This window comes from Osmia bicornis, chromosome 3 (assembly GCF_907164935.1).
Source record: "Osmia bicornis bicornis chromosome 3, iOsmBic2.1, whole genome shotgun sequence".
Classification (NCBI taxonomy): domain Eukaryota; kingdom Metazoa; phylum Arthropoda; class Insecta; order Hymenoptera; family Megachilidae; genus Osmia; species Osmia bicornis.
Window position 1 is genome coordinate 1,466,052 of NC_060218.1, and position 23,124 is coordinate 1,489,175.

General features: G+C 33.4%; 4 protein-coding genes across 11 annotated transcripts; 1 reads left to right on the plus strand and 3 right to left on the minus strand.

Moving 5' to 3' along the window:
• Window positions 1-199: 199 nt before the first annotated feature.
• On the minus strand, window positions 200-8,882 carry LOC114872695 (phosphatidylinositol 4-phosphate 3-kinase C2 domain-containing subunit beta). Of its 2 annotated transcripts, XM_029180177.2 has the most exons (20): window positions 8,621-8,882; window positions 7,825-8,081; window positions 7,536-7,748; window positions 7,234-7,468; window positions 7,082-7,126; window positions 5,441-6,935; window positions 5,168-5,369; window positions 4,926-5,099; window positions 4,591-4,851; window positions 4,336-4,524; window positions 4,035-4,260; window positions 3,819-3,965; window positions 3,495-3,743; window positions 2,991-3,427; window positions 2,759-2,915; window positions 2,076-2,311; window positions 1,799-1,999; window positions 1,043-1,239; window positions 707-954; window positions 200-632 (listed from the first exon to the last, which is right to left on the minus strand). In XM_029180177.2, exons 2-20 carry the CDS (start codon window positions 8,079-8,081, stop codon window positions 459-461), a joined length of 5,343 nt encoding a protein of 1,780 aa, XP_029036010.1. In that variant the 5' UTR covers window positions 8,621-8,882; the 3' UTR covers window positions 200-458. The 2 variants fall into 2 exon arrangements, with proteins under 2 accessions (XP_029036010.1, XP_029036011.1); XM_029180178.2 differs by lacking the exon at window positions 7,082-7,126.
• A 276-nt stretch (window positions 8,883-9,158) lies between these two features.
• Window positions 9,159-15,255, minus strand: LOC114872700 (probable cytochrome P450 6a13). Of its 5 annotated transcripts, none has more exons than XM_029180190.2 (6): window positions 15,100-15,255; window positions 12,041-15,023; window positions 11,362-11,935; window positions 10,445-10,666; window positions 9,849-10,100; window positions 9,159-9,731 (listed from the first exon to the last, which is right to left on the minus strand). In XM_029180190.2, exons 2-6 carry the CDS (start codon window positions 12,386-12,388, stop codon window positions 9,565-9,567), a joined length of 1,563 nt encoding a protein of 520 aa, XP_029036023.1. In that variant the 5' UTR covers window positions 12,389-15,023; window positions 15,100-15,255; the 3' UTR covers window positions 9,159-9,564. The 5 variants fall into 5 exon arrangements, with proteins under 5 accessions (XP_029036023.1, XP_029036024.1, XP_029036022.1 ...); XM_029180191.2 differs by having other exon boundaries at window positions 12,041-14,876; window positions 15,093-15,255; XM_029180189.2 differs by having other exon boundaries at window positions 15,093-15,255.
• A 102-nt stretch (window positions 15,256-15,357) lies between these two features.
• On the minus strand, window positions 15,358-18,879 carry LOC114872705 (lysosome-associated membrane glycoprotein 1). The gene is made up of 5 exons (XM_029180211.2): window positions 18,606-18,879; window positions 17,483-17,955; window positions 17,072-17,297; window positions 16,673-16,861; window positions 15,358-16,580 (listed from the first exon to the last, which is right to left on the minus strand). The coding sequence occupies exons 1-5, from the start codon at window positions 18,652-18,654 to the stop codon at window positions 16,441-16,443; spliced, it is 1,077 nt and encodes a 358-aa protein (XP_029036044.2). The 5' UTR covers window positions 18,655-18,879; the 3' UTR covers window positions 15,358-16,440.
• Window positions 18,880-19,329: 450 nt separating this feature from the next.
• On the plus strand, window positions 19,330-22,918 carry LOC114872699 (protein angel). 3 transcript variants are annotated; one of them, XM_029180185.2, is made up of 6 exons: window positions 19,330-19,621; window positions 20,459-20,852; window positions 20,909-21,087; window positions 21,533-21,906; window positions 22,139-22,385; window positions 22,480-22,918. In XM_029180185.2, the coding sequence occupies exons 1-6, from the start codon at window positions 19,541-19,543 to the stop codon at window positions 22,867-22,869; spliced, it is 1,665 nt and encodes a 554-aa protein (XP_029036018.2). In that variant the 5' UTR covers window positions 19,330-19,540; the 3' UTR covers window positions 22,870-22,918. The 3 variants fall into 3 exon arrangements, with proteins under 3 accessions (XP_029036018.2, XP_029036020.2, XP_029036019.2); XM_029180187.2 differs by lacking the exon at window positions 19,330-19,621 and adding an exon at window positions 20,062-20,334; XM_029180186.2 differs by lacking the exon at window positions 19,330-19,621 and adding an exon at window positions 20,062-20,302.
• Window positions 22,919-23,124: the final 206 nt, after the last annotated feature.

Below are 23,124 nucleotides of genomic sequence, written 5' to 3' on the forward strand. Positions count from 1 at the left end.
TAACAGCATTAGAATACTGTGAACTCAAAATATTTCATATTCAGCTGGCAGTATATGTTTATAAAATATAACTTAAATAAAATTTATAAGCAATTTCATGATTAGATATGTAAAGATTAAGTAAAATAAGAACTTGATTTTTCGTATCTTGGTAATTCTTACAAAGGTAGAATAATTTTATGAAATATGCCTCTTCATCTATGATCTCATTAATTTAATATCGTTTTATAAGTTTTTAGATCACTGATTACCTTGGGTTAAGAAGCGTTTTCATTATGCATACAAGAATGTATCGTCAATACCGATCGTAGTGATATTACTATTATTATCCCTGTTGCACTATTATGTGCATAACATAAAAATATTATCATTAGTATTGTGCGATAACATTGAATATTTTCAATTCCTTCCAGAATTAATAGCCATGAGTATTAATAAATTCATTAAGAAATATCGTTTCATCGAACACTTCCTAATGAAAACCATTCAATTGTTTCATTTGTCAGGTCAAAACGTTCAAGTGGTAAACATAGTCCACCAAGAAACTCATTTTCTTGCAATGTATCATGGTTCCATATTGTAGCTTCTAGAGTTCTTTCTTTAATAACATCCAAAGACATTCTATACTCTAGCTGTAAGGAATAATAAACATGTAGGTTCAAAATATTTAATGATATAAATTCATTAATTATTTTTAATTTGCTACCATTTCCATAAACGAAGGATGACAATTTTTCTTCACAACTTTTGTTTTTCGTTTCGTTTTCTTTGTAGGATCTGGTTTAAGATAAACTTTTACGTATGTATTCGGTTCTTGACCATTAGCTACTTTTGGCAATCCTCTTGCATGATAGATCATCACATAAAAGGCTCCACGAGTATAATGAAGGGACATTTTAATTTGTCCATTTTGAACGTTGTCCCTGACTCTTTTCTCAGCCCACCAATTGCCAACTGAATAAAAACAAATTTAAAAAAAAAAACAATGATGATAATTAATATTTATTTATAATATTTCCATATTTTCAAAGCTCCACCATACCTTTTACTTTGCGTAAATGAATATCAGCATTTTGCTGATCCCTCAATAGAGGATGAAAGAATGTGTAAACCAGATCACTTTGGGAAATCTCTGGTGCCATTTTAAATAAGCTTACAAGGAATTTTTCTATATCTGCTCTGCGTTTATCAGCAACTTGTTTTATATTAGATCTTCCAACACTTATACCACTTGGTAAACTGTGAAATAAATTTTTTAATTATGAAAAATCATTATAAGCAGGAAATAAAATTTGAGTCATTGGTTGGATCATGATTTCAAAAGAAATTTGCTATGTATCAAAGATTTTGGTGCGATTAGATAATACGAGAAAAGATAACACAGTTCAATTCTGACACTGTAATATAAAGTATTTGTTAATTACAAGCAGCTTTAGAACGCGCTACCGTTTTAGATTTACAATCGTTTCCAGAAGTAAGTATACACACATTATATGCACAGTAAATATGTAAAAATAATTTTGTATTATTTTAAAGGGAAATATCAAAAAGTTAGAAATGGGGCTCAGACGATTTCGTGCTAAAATACCAGTACAAAAAATATCTGGTTTGTCTTATAATCCCGAATTTTATCGAAAAATTTCACAGAATGACTCTAATGAGTCACAGAAGAATGTAAACGATAATTTTAAGAAACCAAACAACGTTAATTATAAGTATAAATAACAAAGAAATATAGATTGTTTAAATTAGTAAATAATTTTATTTGTGTTATATAAAGAAAATAAATGTTACTTACCTGGCGAGTTTAGCAAGAGGAAAGTGAATGCACAGTTTCTGATAAAATTCGCAAAATTCTTTATAGGATCTAAATAAATAAGTGGGGTCTGCGTGACCCTTTCGCTGTATACGCAATATATACATGTAATATTTTTCAGGGTCGTATCGTTTTTGATACCCATGTACTTGAACGCTTGTTAATTGACCTTCTTGCTGCATTCTGTAACAATTAAAAAATAATGCCTTTTATTTGAAACTTTCATACAATATTGTGAAATTTATATTGACAAACTTACGTGTATGTACGTGGAATAAACGATAACAATGCCCCGTCACTGTGATCGCCTGAAAATCGAAGCTGTGCCAAATTGTGTAAGAAAAAGTTGAATTGAGTGAACCAACTTTTAAGCGAACTTTCGATCATTCGAGCGAATGTCGCGGCAGCTTCGGGATTCGTTTGTTCGGGAAGAAGAGCCTTTTGTACATAACTAACTGCGTCCACCGTTACACCAGGAATACCAGACGAAGTCATCTGTGAATTCGTATAGTTATTCATTTTAGATTTGTTCGCTAATTCTTTGATCTCGATATTAGCAAGTTTCTGTTGTATAACGTTTAATTCAGTCATATTATTTTTAAGACGACGACAGATCTAACGTATAAACTTTATGATACACAAATTAAGTTAATTTTCTGAAATTTTTAGCATGTTTACTCTTCTCTTAATCGACTCAGACTGCTGCATTGTTTGATATTACGAGACCTCGGACGATAAACACTAATTAACGCATATAGTTTAGCGTGATAACGGGCCCCTTTCAGATAAAACGCGAGGATAAGTCCTTCCGTTGCGGTATTTTTGTTTTTGTAACGAAATAATCATTTAAATTACGACACTATCGAGCTTAAAAATGAATGTATTATAAATAAAAACGTCTGTATTACTGTATAATAATATTAAATGAAACAGTAAACTTACCAATCCAAAAAGATGAAGAATAAGATTTCCATGCTTCCGTACCACATTAAATGCTTGACAACATAAATCAACAAAATGATGGAATTTAGCTGATGGTTTATCTCCACCATTTATAACGTACGCCATATCAGAAGTTAATACAAACGGGGTTCTATCTCTAAATAAAAAAATACAGTATACATATGAATATTTTGAAGAAGTAACGATTAATGTTTCAATTACAATGTTTTACCTCTTGAAGTTTCCAAACATTTGTGCGTCACCTAGGAATTTACCAAAATCAATATGGAACAGGTGACCAGATGTTTTTAACATAATATTGTCATTATGCCTGTCACAAATCCCTAAGATATAAGTAGCGACACTGTAGCCCGCGCAAGATGCAGTGAAGTTTTCTACAGCCCTTTCGTATTCTAATTCAGAAGGATTGTGCTTTGCCAGCCATTCGGCAATCGGTCGGTCTTTAAAAGAACCAGTCAGACCGAATTCGACTTGTATTTTTCTCAAGGTTTCCGCGTCCGTGACCATTTCTATCATCCCACGTTTGTACCCAGTAGGCACGCAAGTAAATGTTACCATTTTAAGATCAAGACCCTCTTTCAGCCAAAGTTTATCCATAATGCGAACTATTTGAAGCGTTAACATATCTTGTTGTAAATCATCTCCAACCTTCAAAATTATTTTAATGTAAAATAACAATAAAATACTATACGAGTTATTTGCGTGAGAAACGTACTTTAAAAATTGCAGGACAGATCACATCGTCACAGCTAATGAAATTGATTTTTAGGGGAAGAGTGAACGACGGAAAATACGAACAGCTTTGTACATTTATACCGAATACTTGTTTACTGGGAGACAACGGTAAACATGTACCATCATCTTCCATTAATTGACAATGTATATTTTGTAAGCTAATTTTCAGCGCATCCATTCTTAACGAATCTTTCAATTGTTTTATATTTTCAGCTACTTCGTGTAAATTCTATAAGAATATGATTTATTATTATTGTTAGATTCATAAAAAAAAAAATACAAAACATATGAAAAAATAATTTACCTTGACAAGTAATTGTTGGGTAAGAAAACTATTTCTTAGTGCATCGCCAATAACAGCTAGTAATGCCCGCAACATTAGTTGTAGTCTTTTGTGATAGCGTGTAGAACTAATATTTCTATCATCTTCTGAGCCAATTTCAGAAGAATTCTAAGAAATTTAAAATAATGTAATGCATCTTGTAAAATTCAAATTCGTTAATAATAATTCAGTTTTTACCTGAGGACTTTGTCCTGGTAATGCTTGTGTCAACAACCAATAAACGTGATGAGCTACACGTGGAGAAAGTAAAGCTCGTTCTAACAAGAATCTTGCTAGAGGTGATGTTTCATATGTTTCGTGCTTCAATGCTTGCAACAATTGTGGTAAATAATCTACCAATTCGTCGTTACTCAATTCTCGAATCCAGCCAACCGCTACTTCTCTAACCTTCATATCTGGAAAACTATACAGTACTTATGATTAATTGAAGCGATTAATGAATTGATATTTATAAAGATTGATTTAAAACAGCGGTTACCAAGGTAACAGTAATTGTAAAGCTTGAACAGGAGGCAAAGCACTCCAAACCCTGAGAGATGCATGAAGATCAGGTAAACAAGCCCAGTCCCAACTGTGCGCAGCTAAAAGCACTTTGGGCAAAGCTTCGGGTCTGTCGTGTAAGTAATGACGTTTCTCCCATAAAATTTCCCTCTCCTCGATAAGTGGTCTGTCAATAAAAGAAATAAATAATAATGTTATATTATTAATAACTAAAGATTGTAAATATATGTACCTTGTAAAGGTAGTTTGCTGTGTAATGTCTATTAATAATTCTTGTGTATTCTGATCTAAGGAATTAAAGTCCAACGATTCAACATCAAAATCCCTTAATTCTGTGGGGAATAACACTTTGCCACCATAATCGGGTAATTCTAAACCGATGATAGCATGCGTATCCCCTTGAGGATGAATTCCAGGTGCAGGAGCAGGACCTAATCTCTTATCAGCAACTGCTGGCCACAGAGATAAGAAGAAACTTCCTTGACTCATCACTCTGTGACCAAGAAAAAGGGATACGTTTTAAAACTGACAAAATCTTTTCCTTTAATCTAATGTACATATAATTACCCTTCGAAATCAAAGAACTGTATAGCTCCCCAACCTAATTCTTCCTTTTGCATGGTATTTTCTGCCGAGGAATTAGATTCATGCTCGGTAGGTTGTAAAGTACGACCGTACAATACTAACACTAGCCTCGCTTCTCTTGGTACCTGGCACACGCTTATGCCACGAAATTCCAACCTGAAAATTATAATGCAGATTTAAAAAATGAAGTATAATTTCTAGATCGCAGACATCACGATAATTACCATGAATTGAACAAAATTCTTGGATAAAAATTAGAACTGACTGTCATAGGTTCGGATAAAACTGGATTTCCAACAGGTCTTGTACCGTGAAATATTTGGGCTGCTATAATATAATCATCGTGTTTCCATGATCCTGGCAATCTATGAACTGCTCCAACGCGAACTAATATAGTATCCAATACTTCAGACGCTATCAACGTATCTGTTATATCAAAATATGTTACTTTTATCAAATTTATTACATAGATGTAAAATTAAATTCTTCTTACTTACCTGTTGAAAATTCTGCTTTGCTACTTAACTCAAAATCAACTCTAAATGCATGACAATAAGTTTCTACAAGATCTTGAATCGCCCCACGTATTTTATGACAATGGGATGCAATTACATCTGGAAACTTTGTTCTTAAAGTAACAACAGAATAATCACCATCTTCGTGTAAGATTTCTGGTTTCTTGCATTCGATGTTTGTCGTATGAACTTGGGGCAGAAACTGACAACACGCATTCACAAAATTGTCAACAGCCTCTGTAATTTCAAACATTTCTATGTTTCCCATTAATGCACAGACTGCTTTTATCGCTTGAACAACGCCACGTGGTTGCAGCTGGGGCAAAAGACTAGTACCATGATTACTAGTTGCCAATTGTATCGCAGTAGTCTCAACGCGTTCCATTTCTTTCTCTACTGTCTCTAGCAAGATAAGAAGCGTATCGTACGATATTGGTTGTACTGGTTCATTTGGAAGAATGTCTTCTAATTTGAGACACTGATCACGATTATCGTCCTGCAGTGTTCGCGCTATAGATCGCTTTATTTGTGCTTTAGTTAGAATAGCTAATTCGATGTCTTTTTCTAATTTGATACATTGATGTATGTATTCGTATTGAGCTAAAGTTGTATTAGGTGCAAAGTATTCTGCTAATCCCCATACTCTCAAACAATATTTTTCTACGTTCACCGTGTCCTCGTCCTCTAAGGAACAAGCGACGTTGAGAATAACATGTTCAACGCTACAGTTTACATCACAGGTGAATGATATGGACGGAGTATTTTCATTAGAATCCACTAACTGTGGATGTACGACTAATTTTATACTTGTGCCATCAGGATATAAGTTCTCCATCATCGGGCTGATTATATGTCCGATGTTTGTACTAGGATCGTTAAAGGGAAATTCACTTCGGACAGATTTCATCATTTCATGGAAAGCCTTTAAATCACAATCATGGAGGGATGGTCTAGTTTTTCGGACCGTTATGTTCTCGTACAAACGTGTTTGTCGCTTCTGTCTTCTGTCTAATGAAGTTCTTCTTCTTTCAATGGTATTCCAAGCAGATGAATTCCTAGGAGGTAGCGGTGGCGGTGCTGCCGGTGATACAGCAGGAGATTTAGCAGATTTTTCCACAGCAACGTATACCGGATCTGAATTAACACTTTCATTTGTGCTATACATGTAATCAAATGGATCGAACGGGTCATATACCGATCCACTGACTTGTATCTCGTCTTTAGGCCCCTGTGCACTCTCATTAGGATCGTCAGTCTTAACAAGTAACGGATCAAACGCTTCTAATACGCTAACTCGTACATTTGTTTTATCTTCTACTTGATCAAAAGAACTCAAGTCTATAAGATTATTATTTGGCTTCTTTTCTACCACTTTCAACACGCTTAGCTGCTCATCATCCTTAGAGAACATAGGTTTTTGTACACCACATACAGAAGGAGTAATACTTGGTCTGTAATTCATAGGTAACGGAGGTATCTGTAAAATAAAATTGTAATTTGTTCTTGATTTGTAATTGTAACTTATATCTATTTAATGTTATTATGGAAAAATTCTACTAAAAAATATAAATAATGTTCTTTGGCTAATGTTTAAGTTGAAACGCTTATACACAATCCATATACCTGTGCAAGAAAGTAAGTTTTAAAATCATTAAGATTCCATGCAAGCTGTAATGAGAGTTATCAAATAAAATCATCATCCAAATAGAAAAAAAAAAATGACACTTTAATTGTTATCAAGTATTTATAGAAGATTAATGATATAGATTACTTACTTGTGGTGTTACATCAGGTACAGTACTGTTAATACTACTGGATCTTGACATGATAGGACTAATTTTCGGAGTTCCCGGTGTGCAAGGTGCGGTGGAAGATCTAGGATTAGGAGAGAGTGATTGGTATCGGAAGTCTCGAGAATGATAACCGGCGATACTACTGCTACGTGATACTCTTCCTTGTTTCTTTAATAACGAAGGATGTGTTTCCCATTTTGGTTCTAATAATGGTTTTCTGTTGTGAAATAAGAACGATTTATTAGCAATAACGTAAGAAAATTATTAGGTAAGAATAAACTTACGGTGGTGGAGGTGGAGGTGAACAGTAGTCAGTTAGATCGTCTTGCTTCACCGGACTTGTAAAGTTAATCAAGTCAACTGATTGTTCTTGACTCGTTGTAGCTGTTGTGGAATTTCTTCGAGATGGAATTGGTGGTGGTGGTGCTAATATCACAGTATTCTTCGATTGATTGGTATTAAAGGAACCGGGCCTTGGTCTGCTTCTACTCTGAAATCTAAATATTTAAAAATTAGTCACCTCTGATTATCGCTTAGAGAGATTATATGAAACAATAATCAAATATAGTTTACTTTTCACTTTGCGGTGTATTATCTCTCTCTGATGAATTGCTATGCATAACATTATTCCCTGTGTGTATGTCACTTTGTGGTACACAAGATTGGTGAACATGATTAAATTCTGAACGTTGCTTTTGTAATTTAAATTTTTCTAAAGCAAGGCTTTCTAAGCTCAATGCCTGAGCACGTTCTAGGTCCTCTTGAAATTGACGCTCATAATCGATCACCGTAGACCTCTGAGTACTTGTATTTCTATTATAGTGTGACATCTACAATTTAATTAAAAACTGGTTAAAACTAGAAGGAAAACATTCATTAATATAAGAGATAGATAACGTGTACATATATACACAAAAATATCATGTGTACATACTCATACAATACTAATGGTAGAAATGAAAATATGATTTGCAACAAAGAAATATGTCAAAAGAGTAACAATTAAGATCGTTTTAACCTATAATTGAAGCATACATACGAGAATATCAAATTTTATTATTAACATAATTAATCAAAGAATAATCATACTAATTGTAATAAATTAGTTGTGTAACAAGTATTAATCAGTAAGTGTTAATCATACATTATAAATGAATGTTGGAAGTGGTTGGAAGTAGTAACAAGTGAATTAAAAGATGGATATCAGAACCTGTTCGTTTACTTTGATTGATATCCAGACACGTGTTTTGATAAAAATGGGGGAGGTGTATTGTTTGCATAGACGTAGAGTTTATCGTTTAAAGGGCCCGGTTATCAATTTAAAGTGACAGAAGTGGTACGCATCCACGTAAACAGATTTACGGCTCACCGTAGCATTATTTTCGGTGAAATATCTCGCTGTCAGATACTGCGGAAAATCTTCGAGCAGAAAAACGATATAGTTGGTAAAATAGCACTGTCACCTAATCAAGGAAATGACATTTTTGATCGTATAATTATGTGCCGTATTAACGACTTACTATACATACGCAGCTATCTACATACAAATCGTTCTATGAACGAAGAGTGCACTGACTTGGAGCTGCTGCCACCAATAGACAATGCACGAGTATTATAGAAGACGCAACAAAAAGTACGTACTGTGCATGTAACAAAATACTATAGTGCATGCGAATACTACTATACGCGACACGTCTTGCAATCGATACAAAGAAACAATGTAATTTAAGACTGACTATACTGCGAATGTAATTGAAAGCAGTGAAGGTATACAGTTAGATTACATTAACTCTTTTTGGCGCGTTGACTGTCGAATGATTAATTTGTTCATCCTGAATAGCGAGCCTTATTTGATTACCGTCGATTTAATACATCGACGGGATGCGTAGGATTCACTTACAGTTATGTATTTCTTATTTTTTTATTTCTAATGCCATATTTGTTACAACAGTACATTATACAATGTGTTCTTTATAGTACATAAAATGTTTACAAAAATATAAATGTTTCGTTTGTATAAGAATATTATACTAAAAGTACATTTGTAATAAACTATTCTCTTAAAAATAATTTCTAATTATCAGTATATTATATTAAAATTTACTTGCACTATTTATGGTAACTTAAATCGAGATTGCAATTTCTGACTAATATAATGAATACAACTGATTAATAGTTTCAATGAACAAACAATTAAAGCTTGATATTAAAGTTATTGATTGGCTGTATTGGCATTGATCATATCAAAGAATTAAAAAAAAATATTGATTACTTTGTTGAGGTATATTAAGTACACAGCAGACTTAAAATAGTTTAAGAATACTGTACAATTTTTAACCAGAATCCATTCTCGCTCGTCGTTACCAAGCTTCTTCTACTAAATTTGATTGGTATAACTGTTTTCTCACAAACCTCCACTCTATGCTTCCTTAGGAATGAAATGATACCCACTTTAATTTGTAACAATGCAAACCTCATTCCTGAAACGCATAACAATTATAATTAACTATTATAATACTTTATGTATAATGTATCAAAGGGGAGGAAATTTCTACTACTTGTCTTTTTATTAAAAACATTTGCAATGAAAAAATTACCTATACAATTTCTTGGCCCTTCGCCAAACGGAAGATACGTGTACGGATGTCTCGTGCGTTTGTTCTCTTCCGTAAACCGTTCAGGATCAAACGTCGCCGGATTCGGATAATAATCTGGATCATGATGGAGTCCGTAAATTGGTATAATAACCCGCATACCCGGTGGTAGTTCCACTTTACTACCCGGTATTTGATATTGATATTCGCATCTACGAGATAATAACGACGCCGGTGGATATTTTCGAAGAGTTTCTGAAAATTAAATTTAATAAAAAATGAGCTTCCTTTATTAAACAAATGAATAGCATGAACGAGTTTAATATTTGAACGTAAAATATATTGATTGTCTTTGTTTCTTTTTTAGCGAATTACAAATGCGATAAAGATAATAATTTTTTATCGGGGTCACGATTTTTACTTGCAACCTTTGACTCATGTCGGATAAATATATGTACCGTTCACCGATCACAAGAAGTCTTGCGAGACGGCACAAGAGCAATAGGGGATACTGCACAAACACATTGACCGACCCCCTAATTTTACACGGGCCTAATTAGTGGGGCTTCTCAATTTACCGAGGTTCGATTAATTATTACCTGCTATAACCATATCAAGGTATTTCATGTCCTGCACGGCATCATAAGTCAATTTTCCGTCTCTGTTGTCGATGGCGTCTTGAATATCGCGTCTCGTTCTTTCCTGAATCTCTGCATTCAATGCTAACTCGTAAAGGCAAAATGCAATGGTGTTGGACGAAGTTTCGTAGCCGGCAGCGAAAAATACAAACGCTTGGGCAGCAATACTGTTCTCGTCCAGTTCTATAAACGAATCATTTTTATGCGATAAAGTTATCCGGAAAAAAATTACTTACGTGCACGACGAAACGCTTCTTTCAGTCATAAAAATAAATTTTGTTAATTTACATGACTATATTCACTGTCGCTTCAGTGTAATAATTAAATAATTTTCTCTTAATTATCATTCATCGCCAGCAGTAAATGAAACGTTTCATTTAACTCGAGAACGCCACAGTTTTATTACCATTGCAGCGGCTACATGAATGGAGCACTTACTGTCAATTTTATCTTGATTAATTTGTTACAGAACGATATCGTTTGAAGCGTGCATCGAATAACACACTAAGAAGAGTTATCAATTATGTAATATCTCTTCATTGATACAATTAACTGGTTCGAAATTGATACGAACTTAACGAACAAATTAACCTTAGGAAAGTTTCATTTATTAAGTGTAAAAATTCTATTACTCCATCGTAATAGATGGATGGACTTCCTTCCTTAATGGTCTTTGAAAAAATGTATATCGCAGGCCTCGGTATCAAGTTCACCGGCCCACACGTTAAGGTGAACAACATTTCTCTTGTAAAGCGCACGATTTATCTTCGTAGGGAGTAATCTATACAAACGATAGGGGTCTGACCGATATAGCTATAAAGCGAGTTTATCCTGTTTCAACGCTTTCACAGATGTCTATGTTTTTCTGATTAACCTACCTATTTCCTCGACGGTGTCCGCATCTTCGTCGTTGCTAACGTGCCCGTTACTAGCCTCATTTTCCAAAGTGCCTTTATTTTTTAATTCGATCAACAGGTCCATAAAGTCGTGCCTCTTGATACCGTGCTCTTCTCGTTGCTTCAGCATCTGCGACACGACGTTCTTGAAAAATCTCGTTACCTCGGGATTGATCACTTGAACGCTTAAAAATTTATAGACCCTCGGCATAGCTGTTCTAAGCATCCGCCATAGGGTGGCCTTGTAGCTTGGTCTCGAGAGCTTTTTCGCAGCCCTGTGGAACTCGGATTCCTCGTCGGTGAGCGCGTTTATTTGTATGCCGAAGGCGCAGCTACCAATGACGTCTATCGTAAATTTCGCCGCCAATTCGCGAATCTCGATTGGCCGATCGGCCTCGGACGAGGATCCGATTAATTTTTGAAACTCTTCCCCGCACTCGGCCAGCAGGTAGAACATTCTTTTTAATTTGCCGGATGAAAAGGCTGGGGTCAGCTTCGACCTCAGGCTCTTCCATTTCTTTCCCTCTAGATTAAACAGGTGGGCGGACAATGGATCCTAACGATGATTAAAAAAGAATACAATTTTATATTGCATTTTTTAACTTTTGACTACACTTTATTTTATAAGGAATGTAATTAATTATACTTGATTTATTTTTACCTGAGAATTCACCGGTATGCCGCGGTTCGAGAAACAAGCAAAATTCTTCACGCATACGTTCTTGATAAGGTCTGGATCACGCAGAATCAGGACGGGCGATTTCACGCGAAACGCCCCGAAGAATCTCTCGTCTTTGAACCATTCGTACATCTCCTTGATACCTTCCGGCAATGATATTTGGAACAACAACAAAGATGCATAGTTGCCGAAGAGAACGGTAGGCTTCCGGAAGGGAACGCCGCGAATCTCCCAGAAATTGAAGGTGGAAGTGAGGAAACAGTATAAAATGCTAAGGAACAGCCCCAATAAAAGGAACTGTTCCAGAAAGTTTCTGATTATGCTCCACATCTCAAATATAATACAATTTCCTTTTATTCAATTTATTATTTTCATTTTTTTTCTTCTTTTAATTTCAAATAAAACGTACAGTTTCTCTTTTTATTTACACCACGTTCTAGCAGAACAGCACTGCGTTGACTGTGCACCGGATATCGGTTCAACGTTTATCGCAGCGAGGTCGGTGTTAATTGTAAAACAAAGGACACACTCTTTGGAGTCGCGTCTCGAATTACACAACCGACTGTTCCAATGGAATCCTTGGAACTGTTTACCGGCGTAGAAGTGCAATTGTCGGTAAAGGAGAGTGACTCATAAGTCCTCGCGAGAGAAATGTCAGTGAGATACACGTGCATCACTTTTTCTCCGCGTGTTCGCGCGCGATGACGTTTCGAATGAGCACGTCATTTGTTATTAAATTCTCAATTTCGACGGTCGAAAAACGTTCGATTAATCACGACTGTTCGATGAAATCCCGTTTTTGAAAAATCGTTTGATATCTGATAAAAGAAATCAGTGTCTCACACTTTTGTTTGCGATCATCGGACCGTGATAATATAATGCACCATCGTCTTTCGAGAAAGCACTCTTTGTTGCTCGAAAATCCGTAGAGCGAAAAGTTAAACTTCCGGCATATCACAGTAGGATATTAGTCATGGTAGCTATTCCCTTGACACTTATTTTCGGTATTTGCAAAAAACGCGTTACATAGGTTATTACACGTATTCTCAGCGGTTGTATGTACCGTGCGTCATTCAGTGAATCAAAGGACCTCCGCCCACGCGAACACTAAATTACTTATCGTCTAAAAGAGATCTGTAAAAAAATTCACGCGAGCGTAAAATAAGTGGCAGCGGAGTTGACACGCTTCGAATCGACTGCACGAGTTTGGGGACAAGAAGAAAAGATAGAAAGAGGAAGAGGAGAAAGAAAGGAAGGAGAGAAGGGAACGACGCGTCTACGCAACGCGTATCGTTCTCGCCGAAAGGCTGACCAAGCTGACCTCCCACCGACTGGAAATCATGAACGTACGCACGCACGCACGCATTTACACAGACTTTGCGCTATTGCTGCGACTGGCGTTCGTGCCCGAAGTCGTGCATGGTCGTGCACTGTTCAACAGCCTCTCGTTTAACAGCCTGCCTAACCCTTTTCCCCTCTCCCTCATAGTAATTAGTAGATGGCCCATCGAGCGTTTCGAATGTAAATACTTAGAGAAAGTTTGGAATCAATTTGAATTTTAATCGAATATTGATCATCCGGGAGCCCCTTCAAAGTCTCGAAGACACGACTCTTGAGTCTTGATAAGTCTTGAAAGGTTTGATCACAATTTTTAGAGCTCGAATATTTATGTACGCGCGTGTATATAACTTTTTCTTTGGTGTTGGTTCTAACAAGATAAATTACATATTAGCAGCAATTCAGGTTACAGCGTTATGTTGCAACAGATCCGCTTGTAAACACGTCAGTATACCAGCGATAATACTATTCAGTATTTATATGCGTATGTCCGAATGCCTGAATATTTTGTTATTCCAGTATTCTAATACTCTAATGATTTAATATACTAAGCTTTATCGTTTTATCTAATGTAAATTATATGTATGTAATTTAAAAAATCAAACGTGGAATTCTAGAATGTGATAGGTATTACGTTGTATGCATAGATAACACGGTTTACTTCTCGTCATGAATGCATGTCTGTCGGCAATTCATTGCAAATGAAAATAGATCTTACTTTTACTAACAGCCTGATTTCTCCTTTCTATACTTCTAGAGAAAAACAGATGGTCGAGCATAGGAAGTTCATTACACTACGTGTATGTACATATTTCTTGTGTGCTTTTCTTTACCTTATATGTACCTCCGTTATGATATACGAGAGTAGATTCTCGGAAAATTATAAGCAACGCGAACAAAAACTAGTTGGCACAATATGTGCATCCTTTACTAGTAACTTTCTGTGATGTTTATTATTACTTATTGTTTTGAATCTTATGAGTAGTGGACTACTTAAGATACAAATTTACATTCTTTTCATTTATGTCTAATACAATTTCATGTTTTCAAATTTCGTAACGGACACGCTTTGAAGTGTTGTCGCCATCTGGTGGCGAGTGATGAAATTAAGAAAGCAGAAAATTACTTTCGCCGCAAGATAAGCGATTAAATACAGCATCGAGCAATGTCGCAGGCTCCTATTTCACCATTTTCCTTAGAAGAGCCTACTTTGCTCGATACTATACATAAATAATCTTTAACGATGATTTATTCTTATTTTAAATTCTTTAGCACTGAGATCATAACTGAATATAAATCAAATCTTAACTTACCAATTACAATGATGATGCATCAGTGTTTTGACATCTCTTCTTATAACAACGCACATTGCACATGTGGATTCCTTCATACTTGTATAACTCATACAACTGATATCGTTGTAACGCTGCAATGCTGAGGGCATCATTTCCTTGGTAAATTAAAATTCAAGGTGGTTAACCTTAAACGTAGAGAAGCAAATTATCAATAGTGGATTAATTGCGGATTGATCGTGGAGAAACTATGAATCAATAATAGGTCAACAGCGAATTAATAATGGATCAATCATGGGCCGCTCCGCGGACAGTCCGCATCCATTGCGAATAATCTGAAGTCAATAAGAAATAAAATACAAGTCTAAAGACAATGTTTTGACAGTATATGCGTAGAAAAGTACCGTCTACGTTTGCTAAGCTGATACTCGAAAGGAATCCGGGTCCAATTGGTCGTGACCCACCTCGGCTCCATGTACTTTCGGCTGTAGTGTATTATTGGTTGACGCGGTCACATCTACTAATTAGGCTTGAATAAGATTAGAGTGCCGTCTGATATATGCGAAGGACCCCCTTGCCCCCATGCCGTCACAGATCACTACAGACGCGGATGGTACATACATGTATAAATTGTCCACGGGCAAGTATCTCTATATAAGTCTAGACGTGTAGAGTCAAAACTTGTTTATTTAATCGGTAATAGCTTGATAGACGTGATAATTTTTATGATATATATAGTAATTTATTAGCAACCAAGTTCTGTAACTCGCAAATACGCTGGTTTTTACTGGTATTATTAATATCAATAAAAATAAAAAATACAATTATCATGGTTTCTGACAAACAACGAACGTACCATTACGATAAAAATTGATTTCTTAAAAATTAACATCACTATACATAAATAACCCGATGCTTATTTGCATAATTTAATCTCTTTTAACCTCTTAGGCACGACGAGCCACTATAGTGGCTTTCGTGGATATAATCTTCCTAAACGATGCACCACTATAGTGGCTTTCGTGGATGTAGAGAACAGCATTGTCCGTCACGACGCATTGCTGTAGACAACACACAATGCATTCTACCATTAAGTAAATCGTCTCCCCGCAACCTTCAAGCATCCCTAAGAGGTTAAAATTATTATCACAGTAAAACGTGTACATTTTATACATATGTTGCATCATTTCTTATGCAATTCAATTTTGACATTTACTATCGGAAGAAGGTATCATAAATGACTTGCATTCATTACAAATTTCACACAGTTAAACTTTTTGTTGCAGTACGTTCGTTTCTCAAACAGTTGTTTTTCTTCCACAGTTTTTCTTTACAATTAGTATATCTTGTTAAACTTTATATTTAATGTAACACTAACTAATGAAAATTAATCATGTAATATATGTATATCGCGAAGTAAAACGATAATACATTGTCTAACCAATCTTTCGAGATTTGACAAAAAATATGAAAAACTATTTGAAAAAATACAATTATGAAATCCTTCTTATTGATAACAAACCAGAAAATAAGCGATTCTTAAAAAGATATAATGAATGTTCAACTGTTTTTTTTTCTTTTTTAAATTTGTTGCGTTGAAGGGAACAAAAGAATGTATAATCAAAAATTCCCTCAAACAACAACTTTACAAATTTACAAAAAAGAAATAGTTTTGATTTGGAATACACAAAATTATAATATCAACTTATTTACTTAAAAAAAAGGAAAATTGAAGAAAAGTATACGTAAAAGTTACATACTAAGATAACCATGAGCTTGACTTCGTCGGCGGCCAACCAAATATGCAATTAATACTATCATTACTAATCCTGCTAGTGCGCAACCTACAGCTATCGGAACAGCGTCTGCTGTGTCAAAGAAACAGTCTTCGGCTGAAAATTAATAATAAATAAAAATTAACCATTACTTCATAATAACGTTTCTTATAGAATAACAAAACATATACAATGATTTTAGAACTTACCATAACCAAAGGCAGTGGAATTGTCATTTTTGAAAGCTTGGAATTGAAGGTTCGATATTGTTAAATAACCGGCGGTTTCATTAGTATTGTTGTGTGTCAAATGAAAAGTTTGCTGTTTTACGCATCTGTAGGATACGTGTAATCCGACTGTAGCATAGGACGCATTGTGCACCAAAACCATCGATTCATCTATTCATAAGTATAGAAATATTCATTAAAAAAATATTGGTCTTAATGTAGTATATACCCTCATTCTTTATCTCGACAATAGCCAACATATATTTAAAAAAAAAAAACCACAAAAAAATTTATAATTTAATATAAGAAAGTCGAAGACAATCATTCTGACTGGTTTGATAGTTCTAGCGTTAATTGCGGCAGTAGAAATGAAATTCTTACTCAGAGACGTATTTTTAAAATCTGATGCTGGAAGAACAACTTCCAAATGATGGAGTGAATAGTAACTTTTACTTTCATTTTTCACAAAGTGCATGGCCATGCTACCATTATTAGTTAGGTTTTGGGAAGACCATGACAGAGTTAAATTTTGCTCAAGGTTACCACAACTTCCCTTTGCTGTTGTGGTTCTATTGTCCACTGGCATGTCAAATGTTTTGAAGGAAACCTAGAAAGTTGTTTATATTAACACTCTGACCTTAATTTGACATTAAATTTCAATTTTACTACTATTCTTCTTAAACATTATATTTTCATCTGTATAATACTATTGTTTTTTCCTATTTTATAATATTCTACTGTGTGCTTAATTTTTATTTAGAGTGTAATAATGAATATTATAATAATACAAACCGTATGATTATTATCCATATAAGAAATATTAAATGCCACTGACATCTGTACCACAAGACAGACCTTATTTGTTCCATTAACTATCCATTTGCCAGGACTAATAGCAGATGCTGTTGCCTTGTTTGTTTCAGTAAATGTCACTGGGGAATTACTTGCTGCAGTTGTAGTTGCTTCAATAACTCGTTCAGTTGTAGAACTAGGGACAGCTGTAGAACTAGGGACAGTTGCAGAATCTGTTACTGTAATTTCTGAATGAGACGCAGTGGCTTTAGAACTTGGAACAGTACTGCTATTTAATGTTTCTTCTAATTTTGTTTTATTTTCATTTGTATCTAAGGAAGCTGGCACAGGTTCCTCAACAACCCCTATCTTCTTTGACAATGATTTTGCTTGAAAAACTGGTTCACTAATATTTTGTCCAAGCATTTTATTAGGACCATTGTTAATGAGAAGAACATCTTTTGAATTTTCCCCTATTTTGAAAAAGACAATATAGATTAGGTTATTTAATAATTTTGAGCCAAATACATTTATTTTCTAATCAACAATTACAATTACATGAGGAAAGTTTTTCTATTTAAATTATACAACATTTGTATATAGATACAAAAAACATAAAATGTTTGGTTAAAATCGAAGACCAAAATCGGCCATGTTTTATCATTGTCTTTTGCATCCATGTTGACGACTTTTGGTACTATAAATTATTTTTATATATTAGGTCATCCCATAAAAAACGGCACGAACTTATGGGATGACCTAATATAAATCTTCTGATGACAGCAATCGTGTTTTTTTAATTTTCCAGATTTTTACAGGATCTTACGTTAAATATGAATTTTTATTTTCGAAATTACTAATTGTATATACAGATATTTTCTTCATTTTTACCGAGGACAGTTTGATTTTTTTAACAAAGGCTATCAAAAATGTCGAAAATTATTAATCATTCATACTTAAAATCACTTCATAATGTATAAAACATATACATATTTACATAAATTTAAATAATTTTTTTTTAAATAAGAAACAAATGAAAAAATATAGTATTACATCATGGAAAAAATCTTAAGCTACCCTTTACGCATTAGATAAAAATGTATAAGTATTTGAAGGTTCATACCTAAAACATGGACCGTAGTGAAGCAGAGGAACAATAAAAGCTTCATCATCAAGAATTAGAGATTACTGAAAATAAGCAAAACCGACTTAGAATTCAAACGTTTACGATTATTATGAAAACCAAATCTCAATGTAAATTGAAACAATACGGGCAAACGCGTTTTGTACAGTATACAATATACAACGTAAAAGAATTCAATATAATTTTTTAGGTTTAAAAACGATGTTCCCAAACACACATTAGTCGAACTTATTTCTGTTAAGGACCATTCACATCGCTTCGTCAGGTAGGTTCACATTGCTTCAAGTTTGGTATGTTCTGTTATCGAATAGCGGTAATTCAGTTTCGCTGATTTAAATTTATTTTAGAAAATTCAACATTACATTATTAAAGGAGTTCAATAGAATCGTTTTTAAATAAGAATATAAAATTCTTTTTGTTATAATTGTTACTTTTTGTTAACCTTTTAAAAGATATACCTACCCTTTAGCTTTTACACGTGAAAATAAAATTGTCAAAATAATATGCATCTCTCTTAAAATATATTGATAAAAACTATTGGTAAATGGTTACATATTAAAAATTTATGTGAAATCAATAATTACATGTTCATTAAAAATTTCTGCTGATCTGACAATCAGTAATTGTTTAATTGTAACAAAATTTTGAATCTGTATTTGAGTGAAATATGTTATTTACAAGATCATTCTTCTATATGGTAAGGGATTTTCTGAAAATATAAGCATTGAATAGAATCGAATAATTATGGAATTTGAAAACGGATTACTGTATCAATTGCCTATTCTGCATTGTGACGACATTATCTACATCTGACTATGTGAAAAGTATCCATCTTTTATGACAACGGATGACATAACCTAACCTATGCACTTCAGTATACTCGTGTATTAATATCCCCACTACTTCATAAATAAATGAATACTGGTAGCAAGTTGCTGCGGAAAATTTACATTAGAAGTTTTGACATCTTCAAATTTTTACGTTGCGAGTTTAAGGTAATAATTAATTATTTGTTTTTTATTTTTTTAATATAATTTCACATTGCATATCAACAAAACACTGATTTTTATTTAGTTATTTTTTATATTGTAAAATTATTCATAAAAATACTATGAAATAAAAAGTTATCATATAATTATTAATCTTTCATATTTTTCATTACAATTAATATAACGTTACATATGAATTCTCCCGTTTTTATGTTTTACATTATTTCACATGTTTACACATTTGTTGCATTTATACATGTATGTTCCGTGTATAATTCTTTACTTGTAAATTCAGATTAGTATCATTTTTCGACTGTTTTTAACAAACGAGCATTATAGTAATATTCTTATGGAAATATTACATGGTGTACTGTTGTAAACAAAACACAAAAATAGATAAATAAACATATTGATTTTATAGCCATTCTATTATTATTTTATAGTATTAGTGTTAAAGGCTGAACTACAAAATATCAGCTGTTATCCTATGAAAGTCTCTAAAAGTAATCTGTTTACAATAGATTTATCCATAATGAAATGCAACTTATGTAACTTTTCCAACAGTTCTGGATCTGTTCTGCATCTAATTAAATTTTTAGATTTTCCTTATTTGTCATAAAATGTTTCCATGCTTGAATATCAAGTTTATCTCAAAATATCTCAATTGGAGATATGACAAATCTTTAGGTACAAGTAAATTTTATTCTTTAATGTGAACAGTGAGTAAAAGTTAATGAGTAAAAATTATTGTTTTGTTAAATAAACAATAGCATAATATATATTGGTAATTATGCAGAAAAATTTGAAATATATTTTATATGAATTGCTTTGTTATATTTATAGCATTACTACTATGACGCTTCATTTTCAACTTCTCATATGTATGGATTAGCAAGAAAACAAGTATTTTTGAGGAATTTTTGCGAAAGCATATCGATATCTAAAGCATTGACATTGTCTTATTGCAATTTTATGGGAACAATGGCGAATTCCACAGCAAAGCAGCCATTTGGTCAGGCACCATTGGAACCATTCGTAGAAACATATTATAATTCTAGTAACAATCATGAAATTCCATTTCCATTTCCATTAGAGAATCTAGAATGTGAAAGTAATACCCAGCCACTTGGTGTTGGGTCAAACACATGCATCAATCCAACTATGCTTTTGAAAGATAAATACATGGAAGATAAACAGAGATATGAAGCAATGAGATACTGGAAACGAATAGTGAAAGGTAAAAGTAGTATTTTTGCCATAAAAGAATTCCTATTCATTATGTAATTTTTCCAGAGAAGCTGACCTCTAATTCTGAAGAATTTTTTGTTCTGAGGGTACTATCCTTCAACATATTGGCACAGTATCTCCTGGAAACATATCCATTTCTGTACAAGGAACATGACAAACGGGCACTATCTTGGAATATTAGGAGGCAGCTTCTCTTGCAAGAGATTTTAGGAACCAAAGCTAATGTTAGTTGTTTTGTTATTTATTTTTGTTATTCGTACAGTGTTTCAAAAGAAAAGAAATGGAACTTTGTGCTAAAATAAATGAAAAATCCTATATTATTTTGCAGTCGTTTTCAAGATACGATTAATAGATACTTCTTGTTTTCGTTTTTAAGATATAAGCGATTAAAAATTGGGTATTCGATTTCCGAAGAATCTTATTCAATTCCCAGTCGATTAAATACACTTAACATATAGTTTAAACAGGGTACCTTGATAATCATATACCCAATTTTAAATAAGCTTCAGATTAGAGATTGAGAATTTCTAATTTGCAGTTTTTCTGAAACGCCCCTTAATTATTGCTCGGTATGCGAATTTACAAAGGTTTTAATTCTTAGCAAAAATAATACTTTTATTTCATTAAATTTGAAATAAAATTATTTATAAAATTTATGAAATTTTTCAGATAATTTGTCTTCAAGAGATGCAAGAAGACCACCTAAATGAGTTTTTAGTTCCATTTAAAGAATTGGGTTATGCTTATTTGTATAAAAAACGAACAAATGAGAAGAAAGATGGTTTGCTTTTTTTGTATCGTTCCGATCAGTTTATTTTACTAGAACACGTAAAGGTTGAGCTTTATCAGTCAGGCATAGAACTTTTAAGTAGAGATAATGTTGGAATCGTTGCAAAATTAGCAGTTAAAGAGAATCCTGAGACACAGTTGGTAATTGCCACCACTCATTTACTTTATAATCCAAGAAGAAACGATGTACGATTAGGACAGTCACAATTGCTTCTAGCAGAAATTGAAAGGATTGCCTTTTTGGAGAACACACCGTAAGTAATATTTTACTTTAAACTTTATTTTAAACCAGTCGGTCAAATATTATATTCTTCTCCTTAAAATACTTTATAGTGCACTTTCAATTGTAGTATATTAAGAAATCTACAAAGATTTTATAAAATGATATTTTATTATTCGATAATTAGTCAAGGAATTGAATTGTATTTCACAGGAATGATGGCTAGTATAAAATAATGTTTAATACTTTTTCTAAATATTAAATAGGATGGGTTCCAAATACCTTCCAGTTATACTGACGGGTGACTTCAATTTAGAACCGAATTCTGGGGTATACCAATTCATTACAAAAGGATCGTTCGAATATCAAGGAAAAGGAAGAAATCTTGAGCCAACAGAATACCGAACTCTTTCAAATTCGTTAATACCCCCTCGTCTTTATATTACGGATAATTGTCAGCACTTCAACGTTTTGAGGCATAGATTGCGTGGAAACGGACCAAGTAGAGTGATGGTATTATACAAATGTCCATTTTAACTGCAGCAGTCAATTTGTTAATATTATTCCTGTAACTTTATTGTAACAAACTATTTTTTGCCTTTTACAGTTAGAAAATAGTGAGAATATGAATTTAAAAGGAAATTCATCAAATGCTTCAAGGTATTCTGAGGTGAATACAGATACAACCGATCGTCAAATAATAGAAGTTGTTCCTGAATATCGTGTACAGTTCTGCTCTGGTACTTTGACGCATCCGTTCCATTTCCAAAGTGTGTACAACCATCAACAATTCGATGGTAGACGGGAGTGTACAACGCATCAAGATAACTGGATCACAGTTGATTATATTTTTTATAGCGATTTAACACCCATCGAGAAATACAAATTACCGACAGCTGCAGAATGCGCCACTTTACCTACGATACCTAACTTCGCGGTCGGTAGTGATCATTTCTGTTTAGGCGCTACCTTTAAGATAAACAAAAAAAAAGTTTAACAAAGGCGCACATGTGATAAATGTATAATAAAACAAAAGTTCTTTACAACTGTCGTGTTTAAGGGTTTATATTCATTGTACAAATCTAAAAACAAGAGGTATACAATGGTCAAGTTGTTTAATTTAAATCATAAAACTTTTATTATTTCTATTTATTTCTATCGGCATATTATGTTAAAAAGAAAAAAAAAAACGTGGAATCTAATGGTTTATAATATAGTATAATTCATATGTTGTATAAACAAAAATATTTAT

What these genes read in the sequence shown, in the direction of transcription:
- LOC114872695 (XM_029180177.2), bottom strand. Translation starts at nt 8,081, where the DNA reads ATGTCACACTATAATAGAAATACAAGTACTCAGAGGTCTACGGTGATC. An exon ending in TCACCTCCACCTCCACCACC is followed by an intron (nt 7,469 to 7,535) that starts GTAAGTTTATTC and finishes ATTTCACAACAG; the next exon opens with AAAACCATTATTAGAACCAA. An exon ending in TCTGTCCTGCAATTTTTAAA is followed by an intron (nt 3,428 to 3,494) that starts GTACGTTTCTCA and finishes ATAATTTTGAAG; the next exon opens with GTTGGAGATGATTTACAACA.
- LOC114872700 (XM_029180190.2), bottom strand. Translation starts at nt 12,388, where the DNA reads ATGTGGAGCATAATCAGAAACTTTCTGGAACAGTTCCTTTTATTGGGG. An exon ending in CCTTGATATGGTTATAGCAG is followed by an intron (nt 10,101 to 10,444) that starts GTAATAATTAAT and finishes TTTAATTTTCAG; the next exon opens with AAACTCTTCGAAAATATCCA. An exon ending in AGGGCCAAGAAATTGTATAG is followed by an intron (nt 9,732 to 9,848) that starts GTAATTTTTTCA and finishes TATGCGTTTCAG; the next exon opens with GAATGAGGTTTGCATTGTTA.
- LOC114872705 (XM_029180211.2), bottom strand. Translation starts at nt 18,654, where the DNA reads ATGATGAAGCTTTTATTGTTCCTCTGCTTCACTACGGTCCATGTTTTA. An exon ending in TTTTAAAAATACGTCTCTGA is followed by an intron (nt 16,862 to 17,071) that starts GTAAGAATTTCA and finishes ACTTATGAATAG; the next exon opens with ATGAATCGATGGTTTTGGTG. An exon ending in TTCCACTGCCTTTGGTTATG is followed by an intron (nt 16,581 to 16,672) that starts GTAAGTTCTAAA and finishes ATTAATTTTCAG; the next exon opens with CCGAAGACTGTTTCTTTGAC.
- LOC114872699 (XM_029180185.2), top strand. Translation starts at nt 19,541, where the DNA reads ATGAATACTGGTAGCAAGTTGCTGCGGAAAATTTACATTAGAAGTTTT. An exon ending in TTTTACGTTGCGAGTTTAAG is followed by an intron (nt 19,622 to 20,458) that starts GTAATAATTAAT and finishes TTATATTTATAG; the next exon opens with CATTACTACTATGACGCTTC. An exon ending in GCCTTTTTGGAGAACACACC is followed by an intron (nt 21,907 to 22,138) that starts GTAAGTAATATT and finishes AATATTAAATAG; the next exon opens with GATGGGTTCCAAATACCTTC.